This window comes from Phycodurus eques, chromosome 6 (genome assembly GCF_024500275.1).
Source record: "Phycodurus eques isolate BA_2022a chromosome 6, UOR_Pequ_1.1, whole genome shotgun sequence".
Lineage (NCBI taxonomy): Eukaryota > Metazoa > Chordata > Actinopteri > Syngnathiformes > Syngnathidae > Phycodurus > Phycodurus eques.
The window spans coordinates 541,375-561,608 of NC_084530.1; the positions used below are offsets into that span (position 1 = coordinate 541,375).

Below are 20,234 nucleotides of genomic sequence, written 5' to 3' on the forward strand. Positions count from 1 at the left end.
GGATCCCAGTTCTCACTTCGAAAATTGTATAAGTATTTGGACAGATGAGACCGGGTCACATCCCTCCCGTTTAAGGGAGGCAAATGTTATTTATTGAATAGCTTTACTTGACACCTTGCCGGTTGAAGTTAGGACTGAACTTTTTAAAGACCCTGACCTCATGAAAGGGGGAGATAGCTTCTTTAACTGTCATATGTCACACCATTTGTAACTTTTTGTCAACAGAAAACACAAATCATCAGATGAGGTAAAGGACATGCAGGAACAACTTTTGAAGTTACAATTGGCCCAGGCCCGTAAAGTGGCCATAAAAAATAATAATAAATAAATAAATTAAAATGGAAGCAGAGAAACAGATGTGGATGGCGCAGGGGTCAACGAGGAGACGAGGCGGGAGTCGTGACAGAGTACACCAACGGACGCAGGGGAAGCCCTTGCCGACCTCCAACGGACCAAGCGTGCTTCAATTGAGTGGAACCCGGAGAGACCACACCTCAAAGAGGAGGCTACAAAGCTTCACGAGGGAGAGTTGGGCGCGGCCCGGCAACAGCGTCCGCAGCAGGCTCCACAGCAACAAGAGCCATCTCGCCAGTAGTACTGCGATGAGGACAGGTCCGAATGCCCAATGAGCCTGGAGCCAGGGGACGGAGGAAAGACGGAGCCTCTGAACCCGGCTAAGGGAAGACAACCACCTGAATGAGCTGTGCAGGGGTGCCCATGAATCTGCCGATTACGACACCATTAAAGACTGAAATTGCTGGACAGACACATGAACATCAGTTTGTCCTCATGAAAAAAGGGCTCCAGTGAACCTGATGGGCAGAGATCTGCTTATCAAGACCAGGGCTACCATCCTTTGTAGCCCGGATGGACTGACGATACGGTTCCCCGATGGGACCATGATGAACTGTGGACAGAAGTTGTCCTCCGGATGGAACATGATACAACATGAACTTCCGGAAGCAACTGCTGACATATATTGCGCCCGACTAAAACCTGAAACAAAGGAGGGAGGCGGAGTATACTCGGCCTTCCTGCGGTGGAAGCCCTGGATTGACTCTCTTGCCCCCTACCGTCCTCCAAGTGACCCTCTCCATCTCACACTGTTTTATGATAAAAAATGACGATTTTGTTTATAGGGAAGCTTTTGAGTCGATACAGGAAGAAAATTGGAGGCTCAATAGTACAGGAATTTACATAGGGAAACAAGGTGTGGCGGCTGCGTCCACCTTGGCACCAGAGCAGAGTGAGTGGTTTATGATAAACTTGACATCTTTTCCACACATCACTGGCACTAGCATTAGGTCATAAAGCCAGAGAACTGGGACCCATGGTGAGAAAATGCCATTTGGCAAATGATTGGCAACAAGATCAAATACCAAATGTGTTGTACTCTCCTAGTACTGAATGGTTTTGTATTCAAGGTACCATGGTGGCATGGTGAGAAAATGCCATTTGGCAAATGATTGGCAACAAGATCAAATACCAAATGTGTTGTACTCTCCTAGTACTGAATGGTTTTGTATTCAAGGTACCATGGTGGACGGAGGAATGTTGGAGCATGTGACTTTAGCGCGATTCCATGGCTGAGAACTCTCGGACCATGAGGACGCCGCACAGCTGTTGAGCTCGCTGCCGGACTCACTGTGGTCCGAGGGGTCTGTGTACATCCGTGACTCCGGTAACATTCGAGGTAAACCCGACTGCTTTTGTTAACGTGCCGTAGTATCCTTGTAAGCAAGAGGCCATAGAAGATATCACTGAAACCCAAATTCTGAAATCCCAACGCTTTGGTCCATAAATGATGTTATGAAACCCTCCGCTCAAGCTGCAGAACTGCTGGCCAGGTGCAGGGCACTAGAGTTATCTGAAGGTCAGTGTGTTACGATTTATTCTGATTCGGCGTATGTGGTAGGATGTTTGTTTGTTGATCTGGCTGCATGGAGGCGACAGGGTTTTGTTACGACCACTGGTGACCCAGTGGCCCACGCAGAGCTGATTCAACGACTGAGTGAGGCTATTGATAGGCCGGTGGAGGTGGCTGTGGTCAAGTGTCCAGGACAGGCGAAAGCGGGCACTCTGGTAGCCCAGGGGAATGGCGCAGCGGATGCGAAGGCGAAAGAAATAGCAGGCTATCGAAAGGATGATGAAGGAGGAGGCGCCAAAGGAAGACAAGCGTAAGTGGCAAGAGACAGGTGCTGAGTATGATGACAAGGAGAAGCTGTGGTTTGTATGATGATAAGGAGAACCTAGGAGACTGATGTTACCTACAGGAAAGTTATGTGTCAATGCTGAACAAGCTGCGCTTTTGTTGGCACCCTGATCTTCTGTGTAAGGTAAAAGATTGTTGTGTTTTTTTGTGATATATGTCAAGATTTCAGTGTTTGCCCTACAACGAAGAGGGAATTGACACACTGAGATGGGCCGAGGCCCGAATTTATGTGGTGGTAATGGACCGAACCGCCAATGGTGGTCCCAGCCCAAAGCATAAGGTACTTATTAATAATTGTCGGCACTTTATCTGGATGGCCCAAAGGCTATCCTTGTGCAAAAGAAAACGTGCCGTCTGTCGACAAAGCGCTGGTTAACCATTATATTTCGACGTATGAGTTTCCACTAGTCATCAGATCGGACAAGTGATTCTACTTGTCCCAAACATGTCCTGCGCAGGCCTCTATTGTAAAAAAAAAAAAAACGTGGACTAAGTGTGAATGGTATAAATATTCGGTGCGATACGTTTTATAAATTGTGTACATATATAAAGTAAACCTTAGAACTTTGATGAATGAAATTATATGACTATATATGTAAAAAGTTATAAAGTGCTTCAAAGGGTACCCATTATATTTATTAACTAAATAAATAAGGCATACATATTGTATGTATAAATAGGTATGCATATGATATTCTGGAAGATAAATTAAATAATAGATAAATTTAGGCGTGTACCCGACGGATGGGATCAAGCCAGAGTAGCATCGTGACTTTCTCTTTCCGGGTCAGCAGAGCGGACCAGAGCGGCTCTGCTTGCCTGGGATAAAAGCCTGAAAACAGTACGGGAAGTTTTTGGTGTAAGAAAACGCTTCGGAGTTTGAATAAATGACGTCCAAGTTGCTATCTGAGCTGGTGAATGGGATTTGATATATTGCTTAGAGAGTGGCGGCACGGTGTACGACTGGTTAGAGCGTCAGCCTCACAGTTCTGAGGACTGGGGTTCAATCAGCGGCCCCGCCTGTGTGGAGTTTTCATGTTCTCCCAGTGCCTGCGTGGCTTTTCGCCGGTTTCCTCCCACATCCCAATAACATGCATGGTAGATTAATTGGAGACTCTAAATTGCACTTAAGTGTGAATGTGAGTGCGAATGGTTGTTTGTTTGTATGTGCCCTATTGGCTAGCAACCAGTTCAGGGCGTACCCCGCCTCCTGCCCGATGACAGCTGGGATAGGCTCCAGCACGCCCGCGACCCTAGTGAGGAGAAGCGGCTCAGAAAATGGATGAGTGCTTAAAAGAGCACTTGAAGTGAGGGTGCACCAAATGGTTTATGACAGGACACAGGTGTCCTCAGCTGGGGGATGGGGGCAGCTTTATGACAGGCGTGTGTGAGTTTTACAGGTTTATGGTATTGCAAAGGCCAAGGAGATTTACAATAGGATCGTTTAATTAATGATATGGATAGAAGCCTGGTCTGTAGTGGTTTAGGTGTTATGGTTCAACCAATAAGTGTGCTGTGTTCAGTTTTGTCTGTGTGGTGTATGTGAGATGACATTCACTCCTGGGTCCAGGTTAATGTTATTGTCTGTGAAGTCTCGCTTGTTGTGTCATGTTAATTGTTTATGTTTTGTGGTTAGTGTTTGTGTCGTCTTAATTAAAAGCAGAAATGGAGCACTACTGAGCTGGCTGACAGGAGTAGTGAAGGATGTGATCACGTGAAAGAGACTATAGACCTTTAGTTACCAAAGGACCGGGTGACTGACGAGAGAATGCGGTCTACAGACTGTTGAATGACTGATTTGTTGAAATAACATTATTTTACAGGACGCCCAGGAGGATGGAGCTTGATAGTGTTATTGTTGTATTGCAGGATGTTGGTGTGCTGACTTAACGCTGATTTTATGTGATTCTTGGTTTAATGACATTTACACTTTTGTGAGACAAATTAACAATTGGTTGGGAAATAATATCAATGTTGGGTGACAATTGCCGACTTGTCCCTTCTCTGGAGTATGTATACAGGAATTATGTAGTCAATTGGCACGGGTATCGTTTGCAGAGTAGTGATTAATTTAATGTTTGCAGGTCTAGTCAGGGGCCTCTCCGACGGAAGGAGACGACCTGCTGGTTTGTGTATGGGGTTGTGTGTGGATACTGTGTTTTGGTGTTAAATTAGTCATTTAACATAGGGGGAAATATGTACATCCTGTATGTCTGGTCAAAGAAGGTTATAATCATGACTCTGGTGATCTCCCTGATTATAGTTACAGGAATCTATTTTGGAATGCCTTCAATACAAGGAGAACGAGTAACAAAGAGGGCCGTGAAGCCAACAGGGGCCCTAGAATTACACATGGGGGGAAAAGACGGTATACCAATTTGAATTGTGTAAGGTGGTAAATTGTGCACGCTGGGGCGACCCGGCGGGATACGATATTTACTTGTGCGCTTTGAGTACAGGACATGCGGGAGCTGGCCGGTATCCGGTGAACCATAGGTTCAAAGCGAACCAGCAGGTGGATTTGTGTTACAGTTGCAAGCAGGTGATTACCCACTCGAAACCGGGATACTGGGAGCCGACGAAGAATAGAAATTGGCGGTGGAAGGACAGGATCAAATTGGAAAGAGGTAGTATGCACTCGGTTACCCCGGGGGACAGACATCCCGTACTGTTGACCTTGGGTATAGATGTCTCAGGGGCCGATACCCTAGGACATATTTTTATTAATTGGCGACGTCCGACACAAAGTTCATCTTGTCCGATAATGAAAAAATTTGCAAAAGTACCAGTGTAAAAAAAAAAAAAAAAAATGCAGATCCAGTGGTTTTTCGAACCTCCAAAGTTACGAGATATGACCTGAATAATGAATTAATCTCGGTAATTATTGGCTTAAGGAAATTACTGTGGAAGGTAGGGACGCAGTCAAAATCTATCAAAAAGACTGTCTTGTTTGTGCTATGATGAATAACCTCAATTGGATTGTAAACCCTGTGGTCCAGGAGAATTATACTGCTGCAACTAAGTTCAAATTGACCTGTGCCTACCAGCTGATGACTAATGACAACCTGGAGGGTGAGTGCCAGCACTGGGATCAGGTTTATCCTCTGACGAAGGTGAAAGGTGCTCCCCTCTATGATGTCAATATGGTCCCTTCCCTTCCCTGTATCACACAAAAAGAGTAAGGTAACTTTGGGCCCAAATAACAAACTTTCCCGATCAATGGGCCACCTAGATCCACAGTTTTGTAATTTCACGCTTTTCATTGAATATTATGATGCGGCCCAATTAAGTAAGATGAGGTCTGATTTGTGGTGGATGTGTGGAGGTGGTTTGTTGTGGGACTTCCTACCCGGGGAATGGATAGGCACTTGTGCGTTGGTCTCTATGATAGCTCCCACAGTGATTAAGCCCTTCTCTGAGCAGGAACTCACTCAAATGGCGGATTTCACATGGGAGCGTGACTGGTGGGGCAGCTTGAACCGTTTCCGCCGTATGGTCAGTGGCTTCAATGTGGGCGGAAATGCTTGGGAAGAAGGTGAAGACCCCACCTACCTGGATGCCATTGGAATTCCCAGAGGTGTCCCGGATGAGTATAAAGCTCGCTGCCAAATTTCCGCAGGTCTTGAGAGTATTTTATATGGGTAACTCCGAATAAAAATGTTGATTTCATAAATTACCACCATTACCAAATTCAAAGATTGGTGAATTTCACCTCCCAACTAGCGGAGGGCATCCATGAGCAACTATCAGCTACATCTCTCATGACATTCCAAAATAGGTTGGTCCTGGATAGTATGTTAGCGGAAGAAGGGGGTGCCTGCTCTCGAATTAAAGGACATTGCTGTACAATTATCCCCAATAACACGGCGCCAAACGGAAAGATCACCAGAGCCATGAAAGGTTTGCAAGCCATGTCTGTTAAACTTAAATCAATGTCTGGAGTGGAGGACAACCCCTTCTACAGCCTGCTTAATAGGATGTTTGGTAAATGGAGAGGTCTCATACTGACGTTGGCAACAACAACCATAATTGTCATGGCTGTGCTTGCTATTTGTGGATGTTGTATTATCCCTTGTCTCAGGAACCTGGTTCTCAGAATTGTCCTCAAGGCCTTTGTGGGTAAGGACCCCTACGGCCAATATCAGCTGCTGTCCCTGGACGAGGACAGGGTGGCCATGGAATCGCTCGGTCCATTGAACGATACCGGTATAAGCTCTCTTTAAATTGTTTAGTTTTGATGTGCTAAGAATAGAATAATGAGCATTGTAGTGAAATAGTTAGTAGGTATAGGGGTTGTTGATCTTCTGATTATCAGAAGATCAACTTGGGGGATTGAAGGGAATATAGAATACTTTATATTCTAATATGTAATTCTAACTAGTTTGGAAGAGAATGTGTATTGGAGTATAGGAGTATATTGCAGGAAGGCCCCCAGCGGGGGGTATGTGGCCCCCATCAGGGGGTATTTGGAGACAGATGGCAAAGATGAAAGGAACTGCGGGAGCCACTATAAACATTGAATGCAGGAGACATCGGCAGGCGACGTCTGGACCCAGATCAAATAGTCATCATTTGGCCGAACAACGATGACGTCAGATTACGGACCAATCAGACGACAGCGATTCCAGGGTTAGGGTTAGACTAACACTAACCCTAACCCTAACCCTATTTGAAACATTGTATAAGTCTGGGGGAGAGTCAGATAGTTTTGTTCTACTACTGTATCTGCTAAGGATAAGATGGGGTAGTTACGAACCCAGAGCTCTGCAAAATGTATAGACTCCTCTTTCAGGAATAAATTGGTTGTTTTTTATACATTGTTGTGAACGACATTCTTTCACGAAAACGAACACGCTTAGAACCACGGAAGTTAGGAGATTTTAAAACACAGGTTCCTTCAAAACGATGCCCAACCCTACCTCTAGGTCACATCCTACCTGTAGGGCATAGCCATTAATTACATTATTACGTAACACGAGCAATTTCAAGTTTCTGCCTCATCACTCGATCTGACACTCTTCACCTCTAAGACATTCTTAGCCAACTCTTACTTTAAAATAACCCGTATTACATTTCTCTTACCATCTATAGCATGGTAAAATAATTTGAACCCTAACCCGAAACTTCTAGACTTACTGCCTTTCTACCTGCTCTCCTGGACACACAATATATCAACCTTTCTCCTCATAATCATGTCAACCAACTCCCAAGTCCCAACATTCAAAGCTCCCACATTAAGTTCTAGGCTTTGTGCATTACTCTTCTCTTTCTGTCTAAGAACCCGCTTTTCACCTCTTCTTGGTCTTCGACCCACAGTAGCTGAATTACCACCAGCGCCCTGTAGGTTAACGTCGCCGGTGGTGGACTTTGTTAACCCGTGCCACGACCGATCTGGTACAGAAATCTTTGGATGATGCTCATATTTGTTTGGCCAAGTTTTAAGAGGGATGCCCTTCCTGATGCAACCCTCTGCATTTATCTGGGCTTGGGACTGGCCTACAATTTGCACTGGCTTGTGCCCCCCATAAGGCTGAAGTTACAGTCACTCTATACCGCTACTAAAAAAGATAACTGACAAGTTACATTGTGTAATATAAAATGACCCTATTACTGTTCCATTTGGTAACCTCTTTGTATTTTGGGATTATTTTATAACTTTGTGACCTTTGAAATGTCAGAAAATGAATAAAATCGATCTTTTTCACCTAATTTCGATCACCTGAAAATCTCAAGATAGGCCCTGATGTTCGATCACATGATCGGCTTGGGACATCCCTAATAGAAACATATTTTATTTCCTCAAAGCTTCAAACAACACTCATATGATTATAGAAATATCTTCATGGAAAATGCAGTTATATTGTAGATTACACACATGTGAGTTCTTAATCTATGTGTATAATTCTGAGGGGAAATTTTTTATTAAATCCATCCAGAAATAAGGCTGTAACATAAAATGTGGAAACAGTGAAGCTCTGTAAATAGTTTCAGGATGTCCTTCACTCCGTCCTTTACTTGTGCATACCTATAATGGAGTAGTGTTCTCTGTAGGTGTCTCTGATAGCCTCGAGCTGCGTGTATCTCTCCACCAGAACCTCTCTTCGGGACTCCAGGTGTGGCCTCATGTCCAGGTTTTGCTCCGCAAGGCTGCGATTTGACGCCAACGCCATCTCTCTCTCCAACTGGATGTTCTGGATCTTTGCGGTGGGATTTTAGAAAACAGGGAATTTGAACTTCATTTGCTGCATTCTATTACATACAAAGCAACAGTGTTGTAAAATTATCAACATGAACTGATAAACTAGTGTACACTGAAAGAAAATCGATACGGAGGGGAGAGGCTAAGTACAATGTCGTGCTGTTTCTTTGTGGGATCAGTAAAATACAGTTAGGTTCAAAAATACTTGGAATACTTATTGCACTTGGAAAATAACAATGATTAGTTCTGTTTTTTCATTACATAGTCAGTGCCACAATGGATATTAAAAGTCCCGTAGCATCAAAATCCATTTTTTCCCCCACTTTTATGCATAACGATCAAAACGGGTCTGTGACCAGGCAGTACGGTGAACAACTGGTTAGCACGTTTGCCTTGCAGTTCTGAGGACCCGGGTTCAAATCCGGCCTTGCCTGTGTGGAGTTTGTATGTTCTCCCTGTGCCCACGTGGGTTAACTCTGGGTACTCCGGTTTCTTCCTACGTTCCAAAAACATTCACAGTAGATTAATTGAAGACTAAATTGCTTGTAGGTGTGAATGGTTGTTTGTTTATATGTGCCCTGTGATTGGCTGGCGACCAGTTCAGGGTGTACCCTGCCTCTTGTCAGAGACAGCTGGGATAGGCTCCAGTACGCCCGCGACCTTAATGAGGATAAGTGGTATGGAAAATGGATGGATGGAAGGATGGAGTCTTGTTTAAGTTAGACATTATGTGGTTTGTCAATTGAATGCAAAAGCCTTTGAACACCAAACTGCTGGCAACTGAGGTGGATTTGAATTCGCCGTTGTTATGCCATAGAAACGACACTCATTATTCCAGTGCGTGTCCACTTTGTCATCATCTCAGGAACAATGGAAAAGCGACAACGTGGCTGCATCTTTGTGCAAAGCTTTGCATCACCTGCTAACCTGAAAGTAGTTTAGGAATGGCTTAAATTTATTTTGGGAAACATTCCCAAGCATTTTGGAACCAAAATTGTGTTGTGTCGGGCTCATTTCATGGAGGATGACGTCGTAAAAATAAGATTTCACACACTGCAGGAAGTAAATTTCCGGGTTTTTTGTGAGCGACATAGCCGGGCAGTCGGTACCAAGCCATGCAAATACCATATATAAAGCATACACGTGTTTTGGTTTACAACAATAACTGTAACTGTGGATTAAATAGTAAAGCTTGCGATCATGGGCCTTATGCCACACACTTTCTGGTTCAAAGGACATATCCACCACACATACTTCCATATTTACAAGATCACTGCTAGACTTGACGCCTATTTCCCTCAACGACGCAAGCCAGTTTATCCACCTTAGCTGCCAGGAAGGACAAAGGCTGTACATGGCAAATTACATTAGTAACTGTGAAGGTAAGCACACAGTTTATTTTATTGTTTACCATGTATTACCTTGGTGCCGAGTGCTAATGTTACCTTATATATCATCATATTTGCCATTTTTTTCCTGTAACACAGTGTCTTGAATTATAATCCTTTGTAAAACAGTTTTAAAGAAGGACTTAGAAGTAGTTATTGTTCGATCTAAGTGCTTTAGGTTGATGGAAAAAAAAAAAAAAATCTTAACCCCCCCAGCCTGACTGTAAGGGAAGGTCACATATTTTCAGTTCAGGTTCCTGAAGAGATTACTCAAATCAAGAGACATGCCAAATCTATACTCCCAGATTACCCCATTCAACCAGCATTATGGTAAATTAAAAATGGAAACTCTGCTTTGCTTCTCTGCTCTGCCTTTGTCTTCTTTATCTTCCTCCCAACCACCACCAGAGACATTTTACACACCACCACCCTATGCTGTCGAGCATAGGGACTACCTTACAGTCAGTCACTACCTTCAGATTACATCGTCTGAGCAAGATGTTATCCACCTGTGTGCTTCTATCGCCGCTCTTTTAGGTCACCCTATGTTCTTGCCTCTTCTGGAAGAAGGTGTTCACTCCAGCCTTTTCCATCCTTTTTGCAAAGTCGACCACCATCTGTCCCTCCAAGTTCCTTTCCTGGATGCCAAATGTACCCATCACTTCTTCTTCAACCCTGTTTCCTTCACCAACATGTCCATTACAATCTGCATCACGACTCTCTCGCTGTCTGGAAGTCACAACTACTTCATCTAGCTCCTTCCAGGATTTCTCTTTCACCTCGAGGTAGGGATGGGCAACAACCTGTGGGGAATAGCCACTAATCACATTTTACATAACACCCTCAATTTTAAGATGCAGCTTAATCACTCGATCTGACAGTCTTTTCACCAAGACATTCTTAGCTAATTCTTTAAAATAACCCTTATTCCATTTCTCTTACCATCTATACCATGGTAAAGTATTTTTAACCCTAACTCTAAAATTCTAGCCTTACTGCCCATCTACCTGCCCTCCTGGACACACAATGTCAACCTCTTTCCGAATCATCATGTCAACCAACTCCCAAGCTTTTCCTGTCATAGTCCCAACATTCAAAGTCCCTACATTCAGTTCTAGGGTCTGTGCTTTCTTCTTGTCTTTCTGCCTAAGTGCCAGCTTTCCACATTTCCTTCGCCTTCAACCCACAGTAGCTGAATTTCACCTCAACTCAGTGTTGTCAAGGATGGCAATAGTGTCAGAGTAGTCCTCAAAAGCTGCTGGCATATGTTTCTCTCTCTGCTCCTGGGGTATCCAGATCCTCACTCCTCACTGAACAGAGTACAGTGTACAGAAAGTTGCTTTACGATATAACGATCTGGCTGACTGTTGTCTAGGGGACTTTGTAGCGGTCTGCAAAGTCTCTCTTCTTTGATCAGAGAACCAGGTAGTTCAGTACACATGAACTTGTTGATGGGCTGGGTATGGGGACTAAAGTATGGGCTGGGTATGGGGACTAAAGTAAATCCATCAGTCAGGGTGCCTTTCTGAGCTAGCCTAACACTTGCCATACAGCAGATGGCAGACATGTTTCAACAAATCCCCAGAAACCCATGGGGAGATCATATCATATGAAGCAAACCAAAAGAAACAGATTTTGGACACAGCAGGCACATCACTTAACCCTCCTGTTATGTTCATTTGTCAGGGACATCAATGATGTTCCCGGGTCAAGTTGACCCGGTGCATGTTTAATTATTCAAAAGATGTCCAAAACCAAAAGATTCCCAATAAGCGTTGTTAATATTTCATTAATAACTCCATTACTAACTATTCTATCAATATTTAATGCAATCGTGTTCCTTACCTCTCACACGTAATGGTTTAATTAGGATAATTCACTCGTTTTTTCATTTTAAAAAAAACATGTTCAAACTTTTTTTTATTGTTTCACCACTTTATTACTTTTGAAAGACCAACATATAAACACAATAGTTTTACATAAAATTTAAACATAACATTTAAATTTAGTTTGACAGACATGCACTGTTTGTGAAACAGAAATGAACAAAATAACAAGCAATAGCAATATAACAAGGTGTGTGTGTCTGTCTGTACATCTACACAACACACGAGTGACATGTCATCACACTGTGCTTTGTGCAAATTAATTTTGCACATTTCGCACAGGTCATGCTTGTCTTGACATCATCAGATGGCCTGCAGACATGGCACCTCTTCCTCTTCCTTTTCCCCCCCAGCAGCAACCGAGAAACAAGAGGACCATGATTACTTTACTATGGTGTCTTTTTGGTGATCCCAAGACACACACAACACACTCTCATACACTTATACACAGACATGCACACTGACCTCACCTTCTAGTGTACAAGGTGCAGTCCTCTCCTGGATCTCCCTCACTGTGGGTGCAGCGGCTGGGGTCCTTGGCAGGTGCTGCCTCCGTTGGATGGGTGGTGTCACAAGTGCCTTCCCCAGCTCATCGAGAAAGATGCGCCTCTTGTAGAGCTTTGACACATTCCAGTCAGGAAAGATCTCAGTCCAGATGACAAACGCATTATAAGCCGATACATTGATCATGTTATGAAAGATGACCAATGGCCAGCGCGCAGTCATTCGCTTGGTGCTGTAGGGCCGTGTTACTTTGTCCAAGTTGTCTACCCCCCCTTTGGTGGCATTGTAATCCAGGATCATGCTTGGTTTTTGGTCCTCTCTTGGGCTGATTTCAGCAGTTTTGTGCAGCGCTCATGAGCACAAAATCTTTTCCCCTTTTGGGGCAGTAAGACACTAGGGCTGTGGTGTCTGTGAAGGCAAACATGGAAGATTGACTGACATATTTGGGGATGAAGACCACTGTATTTCACCATTTTCTTGTCTTGCTTGGAGGAATAGGAATATCAATTCCCTCATCTGGTTCGAAATCAGAATCATTAGAATCAGAATTTAGCTCAAGACAGTCTTCATCTTCAGACACATCTTCCTCTATTTCACTGTCATGATCAAAGATGCCTTCAAAGCCTTCTGGACTGTCATCATTTTGCTTCTGTTGCTCATTTTGGAAAGGTCTGCCTGACAGAGTGTAATGTTGGTAGGACTCCCATGCAGAGAATCTTTATATGTTTTGCCCCTCCCCTGTTGAGTGTCCACTGAATGTGGGTGGAGAACAAAAATGGTTCCCGTCAAAAGTCACCGCACTTGTGTGTGTGTGTTTGTGTGTGTGTGTCTGTGTGAGTGTGTGTGAGTGAGACTAAGTCTCACAGTTACAAAGAAAGAAATACGCTGAAATTTCTGACACCCTTTTACCTCCAGTTTGACTGGTGGGTCAAATTGACCCGAACAGTATCTCTGTGATACAAACATGCAGGGGGTGGTTGCAAATATGTGAGATGAACCATTTTCATTTTATATGTTGATTGCACTAGAAGAAGTTTCATGCTGAAAAAATACTTTTAACTATTTTTCCTAGATCTTCAAACGGGTCAATTTGACCCTTAACATAACAGGAGGGTTAATAGAAATTATCATCTTAAACTCAATATGGACTGCAGTGGTCACCAACCTTTTTGAACAAAAGAGCTAGTTTTTGGGTACCGAGTTATGCAAAAGGCTAACAGTTTGACACCCACTTCTGAAATAAATTTGCACAAGTTACCTTTATTTTTAATAATAATTAAGGACGGCACGGTGGACGACTGGTTAGAGCATCAGCCTAACAGTTCTGAGGAGCGGGGTTCAATCCCCGGCCCCGCCTGTGTGGAGTTTGCATGTTTTCCCCATGCCTGCATGGGTTTTCTCCGGGCACTCCGGTTTCCTCTCACATCCCAAAAACATGCTTGGTAGGTTAATTGAAAACTCTAAATTGCCCGTAGGTGTCAATGTGAGTGCGAATGGTTGTTTGTTTGTATGTGCCCTGCGATTGGCTGGCAACCAGTTCAGGGTGTACCCCGCCTCCTGCCCGATGATAGCTGGGATAGGCTCCAGCACGCCCGCAACCCTAGTGAGGAGAAGCTGCTCAGAAAATGGATGGATGGATGGATGGATGGATGGATAATTAAGGACATTTATGTACAGTATCTGAAAATAAAGTTCTGTCGGAGGTGGGAGTTGAAACTCCTTCTGACAGGGGATTCTGCAAGACGTTCCCAGCAGACCTTCACAATACGTTTGGGGCCTGCCACGTCGGACCGGCATCTTCCCCCACCATCGGAGCCAACTCACCACCAAGTGGTGATCAGTTGACAGCCCCTCTCTTCACCCGAGTGTCCAAGACATGCGGCCGCAAGTCCGATGACACGACCACAAAGTCGATCATCGAACTGCGACCTAGGGTGTCCTGGTGCGAAGTGCACGTGTGGACACCCTTATGCTTGAACATGGTGTTCGTTATGGACAATTCGTGATGAGCACAGAAGCCCAACAACAGAACACCACTCGGATTCTGATCGGGGGGGGGCGTTCCTCCCAATCACGCCCTTCCAGGTCTCACTGTCATTGCCCACGTGAGGATTCGAGTCCCCCAGCAGAACAATGGAGTCCCCAGCGGGAGCCCTTTGTCACCGATTCTGTTCATAACTTTTATGGACAGAATTTCAAGGCGCAGCCGAGGCGTAGAGGGCGTCCGGTTTGGTGGCCTCAGTAATGCAGCTCTGCTTTTTGCAGATGATGTGGTTCTATTGGCTTCATGAAGCCATGACCTCCAACTCTCACTGGAGCAGTTCGCAGCCGAGTGTGAAGCGGCTGGGATGAGAATCATCACCTCCAAATCTGAGACCATGGTCCTAAGTCGGAAAAGGGTGGCGTGCCCTCTCCAGGTCGGGGATGAGATCCTGCCCCAAGTGGAGGAGTTCAAGTATCTTGGGGTCTCGTTCACGAGTGAGGGAATAATGGAACGGGAGATCGACAGGCGGATCGGTGCAGCGTCTGCAGTGATGGGGACTTTGTATCGGTCCGTTGTGGTAAAGAAGGAGCTAAGCCGAAAGGCGAAGCTCTCAATTTACCGGTCGATCTACGTTCCTACCCTCACCTATGGTCATGAGCTGTGGGTCGTGACCGAAAGTACAAGATGCCGGATTCAAGCAGCCGAAATGAGTTTCCTCCGCAGGGTGTCCGGCTCTCTCTTAGAGATAGGGTGAGAAGCTCGGTCATCTGGGAGGATCTCAGAGTAGAGCCGCTGCTCCTCAACATTGAGAGGAGCCAGATGAGGTGGCTGGGGCATCTGATTCGGATGCCTCCCGGACGCCTCCCTGGTGAGGTGTTCCGGGCACGTCCCACCGGGAGGAGACCCCGGGGACGACCCAGGACACGCTGGAGAGACTACGTCCTTCGGCTAGCCTGGCAACGCCTCGGGATCCCCCCGGAAGAGCTGGATGAAGTGGCTGGTGAGAGGAAAGTCTGGGCGTCCCTGCTAAAGCTACTGCCCCCGCGACCCGACCTCGGATAAGCGGTAGAAAATCGATGGATGGATGGATGAATATTAACCAATGAAAATCAGACATTGCTTTTTAATTCTGGTTCAACAGAATTATTTTTAAAAACAAACTCATGAAACAAGCCTGGACAAAAATACAGAAAAATAATGTTCAAACAAGGTGTGTACTCTAATTAGCATCACAGGTGACTTCAAACTTGTAATAGTCAGTCGGCTTATTTAAAGGGTGACAAGTAATCATTGTGCTGTTTGATGACATGGTGTATAGCACACTAAACATGGACCAGAGTAAGCAACCGAGACACTACAGTACGTGTGTATTTTCCCAGCATGTTGAAGACTTTCAAGCTCACAAGGTTAGCTTAGCTTGTTAGCTGCTGACACAGGCTATCTTTACACTGCAGGTCAATTCCAATTTTGTTCATGTCAATCTGAACAGTACAACTCTGATTTTTTCATTTTAGACCCAGGCCTCTTTCATATGTGGATATAAATCAGATATGTTTCCGTCACGAGTGCAGTATGGACCCTACAGGGCGCGCATCCGACTTATACGTCATCAAAAGGCAACAAACGCCACGACTGTTCGACAAAACAGACACGCCACAAAACGGCAACAGCGGATGAAGAAATAGAAAACGGGCGAAAAGAAGATGCGTTAGAACTGATAAATGTAAGAAAATGTTGGCTCTGGTTGTACAAAATCCTTGAAATCGCCACAAATGCGTCATGACGAGACCTACGCGAGGGGCCATATTTACTTCAATTAACATGGCGCCTCATGTTTGCGAGCTGGACCTTAAACTAATTAGCAGCTTCCCGTCAAATCTGGATGCCAGTCTTCAGAGACTCCTTTCTTTCTTTGGAAGTGACAGAGCGACCAAAAGGTTGGGAGATCCTCCCTCCAATAAGAACAAGCTGAGACCAATCGACAACGATAGATTTTAGTTAGATATACCACAGATTTAACTATTACTCCCGGACGTTGAGTTATGTTTATCACCGCCTTTTTCAGGAACGCAAATACAGCAATGAACTATTCGTTTAATATTAAAACATGCACGCAAGCCGCCGCCAAACGCCCACTGGGGGAAAATTGCTGGGACACTGGCAACACCCGCTGGTGTTTGAGAGTTACTGCAATGTGGACTTCCATTCTGGGTTTCATTAGCTGAAGGTAAAATGTCTGTTTAGATATTTCACGGACTCTGCAGAAATATTCCAAATGTATGCCTTGATGTCTGTGTCATTGTGTCAACTTTATAGGTCCAGCTTTGAGATTTTGAGAACTGTTTGTATTGATTTGAAGCCAAACAGTATGAAGTGCCGAACTGTACCATAAGCAGTTGATTTGCTGTACCATAAGCAGTTGATTTGCCAAGACTAAAGTTTCAACAATCATTCTATATGTTTGTGTGTTTATATATATATGTTTATATATATATGTTTCATTCTATGAGGAAGAGTACAAAGTTGTGAGTATTTTATATTAACATATATTTTTTTCCCGATTCTCTTCAAATCATATGTGCTGATATTACGTTCCGTTAAAATATTCTGAAAAGTGTTTACATTATACACAAACAAGTTTGAGTGACTTCTGACATAAATCTAAGCTCTCACCTCATCAGAGTCTTGGGCCATTGATTCCACCTTTTCCGGGTTATCCAGAAGTTCCTGTAGCTCTGATTGGCTCAGGGCTAGAATCCTCTCCATTTGATTTGTCAGGATTGCTATTCATCATACAGTAGGAAGAAAAATTATGTTCAAATTTCTGCATAAATTGAACATAAAATGTCTGATCATCTAAATCACAAGAGTAAACCATTTTTGGAGTTAGTTTAAGCACTAACACCACACAATAATATGTTTTCATAGAGTATTTGTATTGAAAATAAAACGTAAACATTCACAGTACAGGGAGGAAAGGTAAATCAACGTCTATTCTATGGATTCTCTAAGAGCTAATCAGAGTCAGGTGTGAGCCAACCTGAAGTCCAATCAATGAGAAAAAAATTGGAGGTATGCTGCTCTGGCCACGAGAAAACACACTAGTTTAAAATTGGCACTTGTCAAGAAGCATTGCCTGATGTGTACAATGTCTCGCTCAAACCAGCTCTCAAAAGACCTACGATTAAGAATTATTGACTTGTATACAGCTTGAAAAGGTTATAAAATTCCTGATGTTCTTCAGTCCACAGTTAGATAAATTGTCTACAAATGTAGAAAGTTCAGCACTGATGCTTCTCTTCCAAAGAGTGGCCATCCTGTAAAGATGACTGCAAGAACACAGTACAGAATGCTCGATGAAGTAAAAAAAGAACCCTGGAGTGTCAGCTGAAGACTTCACGAGCACATACAAACATTTGTGTTGACAAATCTACCACAGATAACATTAAATAACAGAATGGGATTCTTGGGATAACACCAAGGAGGCAGCCATGCTGTCCAAAAAAAAAAAAAGAAAATGTTTGAAATTTGTTGGAGAGCAGTTGCATGTTCCACAGCACTACTGGCAAATATCCTGTGGACAGAGGAAACCAAAGTTCAGTTGTTTGGGAGGAACATACAGCACCATGTGTGGAGGAAAAATGGTACAGCACACCAACATCAAAACTTTATCCTCATGCTGAAGCATAGCAGAGGGAGTGTCATTGTATGGGCGTGCTTTCCATCGCAGGGCCCGAACAGCTTACTATCATCAATAGAAAAATGAATTCACAAGTAGGGCTGGGCGATAAATAAAGTTCAATATGTATCGCGATAGACACATGATCGATAACGACAGAAAATGTTTGATACAATGTTCGATAGAAACAAATCTGGAAGAAAACTATGCCGCCCGCAAGGCATTCTGCAGGAGGCTACAATGGTTTTAGTGCTCACCTCATTACTCACTTTTAATTTTCTGCAAACTTGAGGAGTTTGACAGCCGGATGCGCTGAGGTGCAGTCGTTCCTGTAGAGAGAGAAGAGCAGCGGAGAGAGGACACAACCTTGGGGCGCCCCAGTGCTGATGCTGCGTATGGATGAGGTGGCCTCCCCCAGCCTGACCTGCTGTGTCCTGCCCGTCAGAAAGCTGTAAATCCACTGGCAGATGGCAGGTGAGACGCTGAGCTGGAGAAGCTTGGATGAAAGGAGTTCAGGGATGATGGTGTTGAAAGCTGAGCTGAAGTCCACGAACAGGATCCTCGAGTAGTCGAGATGTTCAAGGATGAAGTGCAGTCCCATGTTGACTGCATCATCCGCAGACCTGTTCGCTCGGTAGGCAAACTGCAGGGGGTCCAGCAGGGGACCTGTGACACTCTTGAGGTGGTCCAGCATGAGACGTTCAAAGGACTTCATGACCACAGATGTCAAGGCAACAGGCCTGTAGTCATTTAGACCAAAGATTGCAGGTTTCTTGGGGACTGGAATGATGGTGGAGCATTTGAAACAGTATGGTACTTCGCACAGTTCCAGAGATCTATTGAAGATCTAAGTGAAGACTGGCGCGAGCTGGTCCGCGCAGACTTTGAGGCAGGATGGGGACACATGCTCTGGGCCTGCCGCTTTGTTAATCTTTTGTTGTTTGAAGATGCGTCTCACATCCTGTTCGTGGATGGTAAACGCAGAAGTCAGAGGTGTGATTGTGGTCAGGGGTGTGGCCGGATGGGTGTGGGGTGTGAAAGTGTCAAATCTGCAGTAGAAGGTATTCAAGTCGTTGGCTAGTGTGCTACTGTTCTCAGCTTGGGGGGATCGTCGCTTGTAATTAAGTCAGTGATTGGAACGCATGCCAGACTGATTTAGAGTCGTTAGCGCTAAACTGTTTTTCCAACTTTGCTGCATAGTTCCTCTTTGCAATGTTAATTTCTTTAGTCAGCAGGTTTCGAGTTCGATTATGCAGGACCCTGTCTCCGCTCTGATATGCGTCCTCCTTAGCTTGGCAAAACTGCTCAAGTTTGGCAGTGAACCACGGCTTGTTGTTATTGAATGTGCGAAATGACTTTGTTGGTACACACACATCTTCACAGAAACTGATATAGGATGTGACAGTGTCCGTATATTCATCCAAGCTGCCAGCTGAATTTTCAAAGACACTCCAGTCTGTGCTGTCCAAAAAGCTTTGAAGTTCCATCTTTGCTTCATTGGTCCACTTTTTCACTGTAGGCTTCACGCATTTAAGTTCTTGCCTGTACGTCAGTATTAAGTGAATTAAGTAGTGATCAGACGAGCCCAGGGCGGCACAAGGTATAGCACGGTATGAGTTTTTTTTCGTAGTATAGCAGTGGTCTAAAATATTATTTTCCCTGGTAGGACAGTCGATGTGCTGCTTGTATTTAGGGAGTTCGTGGTTGAGTTTAGCTTTGTTAAAGTCCCCGAGAATAATGAGGGGTGAGTCCGGGTGGGTTTTTTTTCAATTTTGTTGACTTGTTCGGCGAGCGTTAGCAATGCGGCGTTCGTGTTAGCTTGAGGCGGGATATAGGCGCCAGCGAGAATTAATGATGCTAACTCACGAGGCGAGTAGAATGGCTTACAGTTCAAAAACAGCGACTCCAAATGCGGGCTGCAGTGTGTGCTGAGCTCCGTGACGTCCGTACACCAGTTTCCGTTGATATATAGCATATCCCACCGCCTTTTGAATTCCGTGATAACTCCGTGACGCGGTCTGCCCGGTGAATTTGGAAGGCCGGAAGCATTACAGCGCCATCAGGGACGTGTTCACAAAAACAATGTCTCCGTGAAGCACGGGGCGGTGGAACGTCCAAAGTCTTTACTGGTCTTTGTGAGAAGATGAAGCTCGTCCATTTTGTTGGGTAGGGAGCGTAAATTTGCAAGGTGAATCGACGGGAGAGGCAATCAGAACCCTCTCTTACGGAGCTTCACCTGCACTCCGGAGAGCTTCCCCCTTTGTCGCCTTTTGTTTTACCCGATAAGTCCGTGATACGATCTGCTCAGTGAAGATGAAAACCGGGAAGCATGACGGCGCCGTCGGGAACAGCGTCGCAAAACCAGGTCTCCGTAAAGCACAT

General features: G+C 44.6%; 1 protein-coding gene across 1 annotated transcript in view; it reads right to left on the bottom strand.

Annotated features, from left to right (window-relative positions):
- Positions 1-20,234, bottom strand: part of vps37c (VPS37C subunit of ESCRT-I) — an 85,609-nt gene that overhangs the window by 50,456 nt on the left and 14,919 nt on the right. Inside the window, exons 2-3 of the mRNA XM_061679883.1 lie at positions 16,847-16,956; positions 8,238-8,409 (exon numbers count right to left, since the gene is read on the bottom strand). Coding sequence (XP_061535867.1) covers positions 8,238-8,409; positions 16,847-16,939 — 265 coding nt within the window. The 5' untranslated portion in view covers positions 16,940-16,956. The remainder of the gene's footprint in view (positions 1-8,237; positions 8,410-16,846; positions 16,957-20,234) is intronic.